The following is an 11,002-nucleotide window of genomic DNA, read 5'->3' on the forward strand; positions in this document are numbered from 1 at the left end:
CTCTCTCTCTCCTCCTCCATTCTTCAATTTCACGAAGCTCTTCGTCAGTGTATTCTGGCCCAAATAAATAAGGGCGGCCATCAAGCTCTGCAAAATCAAATTCCTCCTCCACAAAGTCGAAGTCTGGCAAAAAGTCAGCCATTATTCTCTAAATCTTTCATAAAATAAATGTATGAACTTTTCAGGCTACTGTCCAGTTCTGCCTTGTTTAGTGGACTAACTTTGCACTTGAAGTACGGCCGTTCACTTACGTTTTAACAGGTCTGACGCTACTATGCGCCCCGGCTGTATCTAGGCTAACGGCTAACATGCTAACTATTATTTTTATGTCACTAGTCACTTGAAACAAATTTAGGACGATAGGAGACAGATTGAAATAAACCGAAATTTCCCTTTAACTGAGTGCACTCAGTAGAATACAAATCTCCACCAGGTGGCTGCCTGAGCTGGTTGTGGCCACTCAAGGCAATTCCTGAAATTCCCACCTGATCTCATCCCTACTCGTCATATTTTGCCACTTGGGCAAACGACTAAAATGACGCCAAGGGCAGCCTTTTGCATTGTATCTTGATGCAGAAGGGGTCGGTGGTTAGGTTTAGGCAACAATACTATTTAGTTATGGTTAAATAAAGACTGTGAATGTTGCTTAAGAGCCATCCTGCTTTGAGTGGCACAAATGCAGCAGTAAGACGGAGTTGACAGTTTGGGTTTGGGGAGCAAAACTACTTAGTTATGGTGAGCCAAAATTGCAGATGTTGCCAAAAAACACCTGGCTTTGATTGCCACAAATGCAGCTGGAAGGCAGCTGCGTGTCACAGACTGGCTTTGGGTGTTAAAGAGGGTAAAAGGATGAAAATGTGAACTTCCAGCTTCCAGTTCTCCTGAACATCTCAACATCTCTTACTTACTGAGTTTGGAGTTTGTTTGGGACAATTAAGTCTGTATTTTCCTTTGTTTTCCTTTGTATGTTTTTCTTTTGTATTCAAGAAATAAAGGAACCCGAGTACAGTCAAGTTTTACTTTGTTTTTCAAATATTCCCTGTTATACTTCATGATTTTTCCTTCTATATACTCATGGACTCTTATATACATTTTTTATATTTATTTTTTAATGAAGCCATATAGTCATATATTGATGTGTTCAGGTGCCCATATATAATCATCCGTCTTATACTGTACTCATTATTTTACACTGTATTCACAGTAAGTGTTTGCAGCCTGAGAGTCTGTGTCTTTATCTGCAGGCTTAACATTTTCTACAGGAAATGTAAGATATAAAACAGAATGGTGAAGCCAAGTGTCACAGACACAGGATGGGTGGGTCCCTCTGCACAGTGGATAAAAGTGAACGAGTAAATAGAAGTGGACTGACCTAGCCTTCAACTTATAGGAGCCCTGGGTTTGGGGCCCCCTCCTTGTCACGTGTTGCCACTCAACATGGCATTGAACTTGTGTGTTGTATTTATTAGTTTAAGTACACATAATGTGCAGTATGTAAAGCCTAAAGTGGGACCTATTAGCAACAACACTATAAATAAACTACAGTAAATGCAGCATTTGTCTTTCTGTTAGGATTCTTTCAGTGTTGAGTTCATGCTCAGGAGGTTTTTACTGGGAGCTGAATGATCCGCAGAGGTCTCTTCCTCTCAGAAACAAACATACACGATTTAAACCAGTAAAAACACTGAATAAGCAGTTTCATGTTAAAAAAATGGGTGTTTTTGTGACGCACTTGTCGCGGAGGGCTTGCTAACAATGGTGGTCGATGAAAAAACCCGAATGGTCTTATCTTGAGTGAGCTGGGGCATCATAGTGGGAAAGGAAAAGAGGGAGTGATTACCCAGGGCCCCAAAAGTAGGGGGGCATTTAAAAAAACTGGAATAAAAAGTTTGGTTTTGTTTGCATTTTTTATCTTATTTTATGACCCTTTGTTGTAGTTTTCCTCTTTTTAATACATTTGAAAGTAATGAAATAGAGACGGTGCTGTGTTTGGCATTGATTGTACTGCCAGCAGCTGAGAAACAGGTAGGTTTATATCAGCGCTCTGGTCAGGTGAACTGTCACGAGTAATTTAACATTGACGCTAGATGGCACAACAGATGAATCCTTTCTGCTTAAATCCAAATGTGTATTGTTGTTACTAAATTACCACAGACAGTGCATACAGTATGCGAAAGGGCCCTTATCTGCATCTGTACACAACTTCCTTTGCAACAGAGCTGTTAGTACACTACATGTAACTACATGCCAGCTCGTCAGGGCTTTGAAGGACTTTGTGTTAAATTTGTGAAGATTAACACAACAACTCTGTGTGTAGGATGATGCTACAAATGACAGCATTAGGAAAACAGCCTGCTAGTGACATTTGTTTGAGTACCAACAGTATTATATCGCCAAAAAACCTTAAGAATGAAGAGTGAATGTATTCAGCAAATACACAACTACAGTCGCTCAAATGGGAACTGTCGTGTCAGCTGGTGTGATCGACTGCACCTCAATATGATTTTGTCTCCTAACACAATTACACATAATGTTTTTGCCAGTGATTTAGAGTTATTTTTTTTCAGCCTCTTTTTGATTTCATACTTTTGGTAAACAGGATCACTCATTCAGTGAGTGCAGGTTTTGTATGAGAGACATTCACACTGTAACATACATCTGAATAGTGAGATAACTGACAGGAACTCTATCAGCTAACTGTCAGTGTCAGTGGCTTCGCAATGTTTCTGTCTCTTTACAATAAAGGCCTTCAGTAATGTATGTGTTGGCTAACATTTAAGTGGGTGGATGTGGCTATTAATGTAAACATGGTCAGAATATGATGCTTTTTGTATAATCCTGCTGTCTAGTTTACTGTGAAGGAACTAAATGTGGATTCCCTAAAAACGTAAAAATAAAATGATGTGTTACTTAAAACCAATTTCTTCAGTTATTAAAAATAAAAAAAAGAGAAATAATTGTCCTTTAACATGTTTTTGTTTATTTCATGATACAGCAAATGCATAGCTTGCATAAAAAGGAAATACATGTTACATGTTGTTATTTAATATTTGGTTTTGATTTTTTATTTTAAACATTTTAAGTCGTCCATATACAAAAGGACCAAAGTGCCCACAAAACTTTTACTGAGAACAGTTAAAGGAAACTTTAGCTTGACAGTTTTGACATGTAAATATGCAAAATACAAAAGCTACTAGAAAAAGTCTATGTAAAGATCTTGACAATGCATTGATATTCTTTTACTCTTGATTATGTTGTGGAGTTTTTTTTAAGTTAATACCAACAATATTTAAAAGAAAATACATATTTTTTAAGTAAAGTATTTCTTGTCAATATTTTTTAAAGCCTCATGATGTAATCTGTTTCTGCAGAACTTGTTATTTACACATGTACACACACCCTTCTCCACTTCCAAGGTACTGACATGACGTGGCCTCCAGATGAAGAAGTTGGCATTAGACATGCAAACAGATTCCAGATACATTTCTTCTGATGCACATCAAACTATATTTTACCAAAAAGGGCTACTTAATTATCAGACTTGTTCCTATCAATACAACAATGTGATTAATGACAACAAAACTAACCTAAGCTTCATCCATGATTTATTTTAATAAATGATTTCTATAGTAATAACTTTACGTTCAGTTCCAAAGTCTTCGGACTCCTTGTTTAAGTTGTGTTGATTTTCTCTTCTTAGTGCTATTTTCAAATGTCTTGAAGTGGAGTGTCTGGATCTCTTTTGGCTTTATTACGGCAGCACTTGCCACAGCCCTCCCATAAACCTTTGCAGATTAAATATACTATGAAAAAAGCAGTGATGGTTATAATCAGCCCCAATCCAATGGCCTAAACCGCAGATCAAAGACAAAACAAAGAGAAAGAAAAGTGAAATTACGTTTTTTACCAGCACTGCAACATATTTTGTAGAAAGTTTGTTGGTCTACCACTGATGTATCATCAACTACTGCATGGATCAAACATTTAGGGTTCCTCGACCATGAATCCTATTTACTTTGGTGATCCTCTGACAGGTCTTTTAGAGAAATGTTTCAACAACTATTGGGCACACACAGTCATGCTCTGCTTGGGATGAATTTTCAACAGTGATCAAATGTTTAAACTCGCTATCATCAGGTCAAATTATAATGTATAAAGTACAATGCAAATGATAGATACCAGGCCAAACTAAGATGGTGAACATAGTAGAAGTTATGCAGCTTAACATTAGCATGCTAATGCAACGACGACACTATTTGAACCTGGCCGGTCAACAAGAAAATAAAGGGTGAAACCATGATGCAATCTTGTATGGTAACATGATGTACAAATAAATGGGAGAGGGGTAACAGAATATCACACAGATTTCCTTCTGAATGTCACCATGAAACGAGCAGGTATAACTGCAGCTGGAGCAGCTATGTCACCCGCCCACCTTAACCTACACATCAGTCCACAATCAGCCCCCTTCGCTCTTTGGCCCGGATGCAGAAGTCCTGACGAAATTGTGTAGTTAACAATTAGCTAGCTATGAATTATTAGCTTAAAAGAGAAGTGGTTGAGGTCAAGATAAGGGCAATGGCAACATCTCGTTACTTATGCTAATGCTAAGTTAGCGATTAGCTAACTCTTTGCTATGGGCAGCACTGTGGTGCAGTGACTAGCATTGTCATTTAACAGCATTTAGGGTTCCTGGTTCGAACTCAGGGTGGGGGAGCCCTACTGTGCCGAGTCTGCCTGTTCCCCCCACAATCCAAAGACATGCAGGTTAATTGGTGACTCTAAATTGGCCGTAGGTATCAATGTGAGCGTGAATGATTGTCTGTTTCCATGTGTCAGCCCTGCGATAGTCTGGTGACCTGTCCAGGGTGTACGCCACCTATCGCCCAACATCAGCTTACGGAAAATGAATGAACATCGACACAAAGCTGTCCACTAATTTATGTAATGTCTGGCTTAAATCACCTTTACCATTCACAGCCTTCCAAACTTAGTCTCTGGGGACGGTTGCATGAAGCACGAATTAAGGTTTCCTTTAAAGAAATTAGTTGCACAAAATATTCTTAAGTCTTCTCCTTCCGGATTCCTTAAGTTTTTCTCCTTATCTTGGTCTTATACTTAAGGAATTGCTCAAAGTTTGTTAAACCGTTGCATAGAGTAGTAACCAAAGTAAGGAAAAAAACATAAGGTACCTCTGACTGCATGTTAACGGCAACGTGGCTGACTTTAAGGTGATAAATTAGGAAAATGGAGGCATCACGAGAAAAGTGTTCCATGACCGGGAGAACCCAATGCACACCCTTAATGATGTCAATTTATGATTTGTCTCAACATCTGAAGTTGGGTCACGTAACTTTCCAAAGCTGCGCTCTTCCAGCTCTTTTACTATTAATGATTGCTCTGCGGTTTTATGCAGCTGTGTCAGAGGAAGGTGCAATGCTAAAAACAATGAGAAGAACTCCCGCACACTGTCTCACTTAGCCTACTGCTGAAATATTTATTTAACTACAATATTTCAGTATATCACCAAAACATTATAATCAAATAGATATTTAAGAAGTGAGCGAGAAAGTGTGCAGGAGTACCTCTGAATTAAAATAATTGCTATATTTCTGTAGATTGCATATTGTCTTTTTGTGAACGTCCCAATGCTGCATTACTTTTAATGTTTGTGCCACAAGGAATTTGGGACAAGATTTTCTCCTTTCCTTTTATAAATGATGGTCCAGCTGGCTAAAGAAGATAAGGAAGAAGGAAATAAAGCACCTTCCCCTGATTTGACCAGCTCTTATCAAGGCTGCCACTTACTTCCAGGTCATTTCACTCGTTAAGGGACCTTCCTAAACAAAGACTGTTCAGCTGCAGCGTCAGTCTTGTTTCCACACTATTTTCTGACAAATGGCAACAATCTATTTTTAATGACATCAGATTGTTCCTTACCTGAGACATGAAAAACCAGCGCTGGGTCTTGGCCTTATACTCAGACTGTTGTGATGAGGTGAGATTGGCTGGTTCGCACCATTTCTGAGGCGCAGCATCGTCTAAATCCTCATAACTGCCTGACCAGGTTGTCAATGCACAGGCCAAAGTTTGGCCATCCCACAACACAATGATGATCCAAAATATGGCAGGGCCAAAGATGGAAGCACAACTTGCTACATGCTCCTTTAAATCCATCCTGTTCTGGAAACATTTAATGGATATCATCAGCAGAAGGACCAGAACTGCAGGTACAACTAAATATACAGCTGCAAACAGACTATTCCACCCAGTGTCGCAGGGGCATGCGAACTCCCTCTCAGTGAACTCCTCCACGCACATAAGGGTGAAGCCAAAAAACACATTTAACACAAAAGGGCTCTTTCTTAATTCACTCTTCACTTGAGAGATAAGGTATTGTGCATATTCTTCTTTCGTTTGAGGCAGCTTGGGTTGGTGCTCCTCCATAGTCAGTTCTGGATAAAGAGAAAATGATGAAAAGGTCAGAGAGCATGTGAATTCATGATAATGAAAGGCAAAGGGAAAAACAGACCAGTTCAGCATCACACGCTGGCATTTGTTCTGATCTGTGAAAATAAACATGTTGACTTAACAGTTTGGAGCATTACTAATATGATTTAGTGCGCACTCTTCCTGCAGTCTACAAACTGACTAACCCTGACACAGCAAGCTTTGTTTACCTGTAACACTTGGTCTTAAAAAAACACATCAGCTGTGTGTAAAGTGGAGCATACCTGTGGTACAGCCTGGGCCTGTGTCTTCCTCTCTCTTGCAAGTTGGTGAGAGGTGGACTTGAACCAATGACTGATCATTAGTCAGGTCTACATCCAAATGTAGCTCAAATTTTAACCTAATTATCAGGAGATTGGCAAAAGAAAAAGTGAATTCATTATCTTTTCAATGCACTACTGTGAATACTGAGAGTTGGTTCACTGAGATAAACAGTAAGTGACTGAGAGGCCGGGTGGGAGATGTGTGTGGCAGGAGTTGATTACGGGGCGTTATCATTATTAGATTTCATGACATGTCCTGTCTATTCAAGTCGACTCTTGGCCTTGTAAGGTTCAGGTCTTATTGAAAGCAGAAGATGACCTGTTATTGAGCCATTTTCAATCCATGAAATGACAATTTTAATATTAACACCAGAACGAATGTGTTTCACAGTGCAGTCATATCATTTAGCTTACGGCTCAAAACACTGATTGACAATGACACATTCCTACACAAGCTTCTACACTGCTTCCACTTTATTTGAACAAGAGCTAAATCCTGTCTCCAGGATCTCCAGAACCCAGAGTGGAAAATCACATGTCTGTCCATATAACATTTAACATTTCTTGGAGAAGGAAAAAACCTTAAAACCAACCTCTTAAACCAGTACATTAAAACTAAACCACTGTGACAAACACAACATTTATTTAAAACAAAATATTTGACATTTATGAAAAAAACATAGGCCCACTAAACCCTAAATATTACCCCAGTGAAAACACATACTAATATGATGTAACATTTTGCAATGATGCCAATCCATAGCCTTAATTATTATTATTATAATACAACATTTATCATTTTTGGGAGGAAAAAAACATTCTTAAAGGCATTTTCTAAAATCAGCACATTAAAACCGAACCACAGTGAAAAAAACACAATGTTTAAAATAAAACATTTGACATTTATGAAAAAAACATAGGCCCACTAAAGTTGACCTGCAAACTTAAATATAACCCCAATGAAAACATTACAGACATACTATGCAGGATAATCTATGTGTAGACTCATAGAGGTGTAATTACCCTAACAATCATCACTTATGATCCACTGGATGTGTGTTGCAGTGTGTTTTTCTGCAGAGACTCTGCCCACTGTATTTTCTTATTTTCCTCTTTTTCTCTGTGTTCAGGACGATTATGGGCATGTACCCCCACAGCGCTTGGGTGAGGTCAGGGCTTTATTAAAGGTGGCAACCAGGTGTCAGACTGTAAGCAGCAGGCATCCAAGGAACACACAAATAAATCTAGGCGAAATGCCTCTCACTGACAAGGATTTTTTTAACAAACATGTCAGCATAGCATAACTTGAACATTTATGAAAAAAACAAGAACTTACTTTTGTTAATTCTTTATGTTCAGATACTTTTATTTTGAAATAAAAACTTTTACATTGTAATTTCTGGGTTGATTCCACTTCCTTTGGATGCTGCTCATCTTTTGTTGTGTTTCTCATGGACATGTATCAACCCGGTTATAGTTTAACGGTGCTTGGCGGCAGTGTCGCCATATAGGGTAGAAAAGTAAGGACAATTCCAAGGGTCACTGCGTTCACATATTGACACCCTTTCCAAAAAATAGGTAAAAATTAATATAAAATTATTAAACCATCATCGTTAAGAATATATCTTTTTTTCAAATATAGTAATAAAATGAATGATCTCTTTGTTTTTACTAGGTTTTGGCAGTAAAAGTTAAATATCCCCATTGACCAAAAAGTGAACATCCATCATGACTGAGCACCCCCCTGTATCTGTTCTGCCTTTGCGCACTGATGGTGATGGTGCCTAGCAACAGTCAGCAACTGCTAGAACGCTACAGTCATCATCATGCAACCTAGTACTAAAATAAAGTCTGGTTTTCAAAAAAGGAAAGAGAGAAAGGAGAGAGAGGAGAGGCAAAAGAAAGGGTGTCAATATGTGACCCAGTTTTTCTCCAAGACAGGTGGGTAGCCTATAGTCTGTGAGTGGTAGAAATGTGCCTGTTAGCTTAATGTCCATAGTGAAATAAGCTAGCTACAGACTAGTGTTAGCCTACAGTTCACTCCTTTTTAACCTACATTTAATCAGTGCAGGTAAATGTTTTAACTTTTAACTTTATTTTACTCCTCCCTGTCCCAATGAAGAAGGTGAGCAACGCATGCCAGTTAGCATCATTGCAGGGAGTCTGTGGGAATTTCTCTCTCGCGCTCTTTTTTACCATTACAAAAAAGAAAACAAAATATTTTTTAATGACAGAAATTCAAACAAATTATTTTTCCACATAATGATTATTATGAAACAAAAACAGCCTACACCTGTCTGTAGGCCTACTGGATGCTGGACAGTTGGAAACATTAAGTAGCCTAACTCAGCACCTCCATGAGGCCTTTTAATATCATTTTCCATTTCAACTTTATTTTCTTGTTGGCATATATGTGCAGCTAAGTTAAAAAATCTGCTGTTTTCATTATTTTGAGATAATCTTACTTTATTTTGACTGAAAAGTTAATGCATGTTTAAGTTTTTTTTTGAAGTCTTTCATTAATGTTTTTTTCCATTTTGAGATTTTACAATAAAAATTACATTTAGATTGTAAAAGATGGCCTTTAGCACATTTTTTATGGCGGAGCAATCTTGCATCAAATAGTGAATTGCATACTGTATGCAGACTGTTGCATGTACAACTCACTAGCAGTAAATATTGTACTGGTAGTACTGAACTACAAGAAGCAAGACAGTTGCAAGCCTTCAAGAGTTACGTAAAGCTTTTAATGGGTCGGTTAGGTCCTAGAGATGTGGTGACAACAGCTGCGCAGGGGGGGCACAGTGTGACTTTTTTTCATGGGGCCCAAAATTCCTGGCAGCGCCCCTGCTTGGCGGCATCAGGGGGAAACGTGGCGGGAGGTGGCAAAAGACTAAATAGGGAGGGTCGGTCCAACAAACACTGACTTTCAACCATTTCCTGTGAAAACGGAAGGCTATTTTGAAAGAAGACAATGCATATAACAGGCAGAACTTGACGCAGCGTCCCAGAATGTCAACAACCAACGCACCCAGGGTACCTTTCAGGTTGTAACTGGACGTGGAAAGTCCATGACCAAACGTCGATATGTGACAAGGTCGGAGTGAGAATGTGTTGCATATATATCCATATCCAAAATAATTCATTACCCACTATAGTCCATTATATAGTGAGTAGAGAGTAGTGAATGAATGAATGATTTCGGACGATACGTCAACATATTGGAAAGGCAAGACTCGCCTGTACGCAAATGCAAACAAAAAGGAGGGCCGTAGTTTTCCTGGGTAAAAAAGCACTAAAACATTTATATTTCTCAATCGATTGCAATGAGTCGTTTTCATATCTATGGGTTTGTGATCTATGTGTAGTAGAAAAAATGTTTTGTCTCCAGTTAATTATGAACTTGATATATAGGTTATAATCACTGCTGGACGCTCAGCAGAGGATGTGTGTTAGGCTTACATGAACAGGGGCTGAGATGTAGCTGCTGGACAGAGCCATGATCTGCCTTAAGACCAATAACAACGAAATGAAATGCACATATTTAGATAAAAAATGTCAGTAAGCATAATGTAATGTGTGTTTTATATCTGGTTGAAGGATTTTTCTGTCAAAGTTGAATCAGCAAAGATATGATGGGTTAAAGTGTGACTTGCTGTGTCTGCCCTATTGACTCCAATAGAGCTGACACCAGAGTCTGGCTCCTCAATGGCTGTCACTGTCATCATGACCTTTCTTATATAGTATAATATAATATAATATAATATAATATAATATAATATAATATAATATAATATAATATAATATATAATATTTTCCTTGCCTAACATCTGAATTTTGCACATCATAATAGTCACCTGATTGCAAACAACCTATTTCTAGACTTGCTCCTATCAATGTGATGGTTTAATGACAATCAAAGGTTTTTCTAAGCTGTATAGCCAACAAGATTTCTTTCAATAAATGATTTTTACAGTAATTATTCTATCATCATTACCAAAGCCTTGGATCTCATTGATTTATGAAGTGTGGTCATTTTCTCTTTTTATTACTCTTTCAGTTTTTTCAGTGGAATGTCACCAGATTCATCCGTGTCCTGCATTTTTTTCAGCTCAGAAGCTTCCGGATCTCTGTGGACTTCCTTCTTGAGGCATAAGAAGGTAAATACTCCAAATCCACAAGTGAGCAATATGATCACTCCCATTCCAATGCCCTAAACCACAGAGGAA

The 11,002-nt window shown here is 38.3% G+C and overlaps 1 protein-coding gene across 1 annotated transcript; it reads right to left on the minus strand.

Moving 5' to 3' along the window:
- Nucleotides 1–3,033: 3,033 nt before the first annotated feature.
- LOC126408183 (uncharacterized) lies at nucleotides 3,034–6,885 on the minus strand. Its single transcript, XM_050073597.1, has 3 exons — nucleotides 6,735–6,885; nucleotides 5,941–6,455; nucleotides 3,034–3,849 (listed from the first exon to the last, which is right to left on the minus strand). The coding sequence occupies exons 2-3, from the start codon at nucleotides 6,445–6,447 to the stop codon at nucleotides 3,709–3,711; spliced, it is 648 nt and encodes a 215-aa protein (XP_049929554.1). The 5' UTR covers nucleotides 6,448–6,455; nucleotides 6,735–6,885; the 3' UTR covers nucleotides 3,034–3,708.
- Between the last annotated feature and the right edge of the window lie 4,117 nt (nucleotides 6,886–11,002).

Source organism: Epinephelus moara, chromosome 20 (genome assembly GCF_006386435.1).
Source record: "Epinephelus moara isolate mb chromosome 20, YSFRI_EMoa_1.0, whole genome shotgun sequence".
Classification (NCBI taxonomy): Eukaryota; Metazoa; Chordata; class Actinopteri; order Perciformes; family Serranidae; genus Epinephelus; species Epinephelus moara.

Bases quoted from the DNA above. Each gene is read 5' to 3' on its own strand.
- LOC126408183 (XM_050073597.1), bottom strand. From the start codon at position 6,447: ATGGAGGAGCACCAACCCAAGCTGCCTCAAACGAAAGAAGAATATGCA. The intron at 3,850-5,940 runs GTAAGGAACAAT...TCTGCGGTTTAG, and splicing joins GCTGGTTTTTCATGTCTCAG to GCCATTGGATTGGGGCTGAT.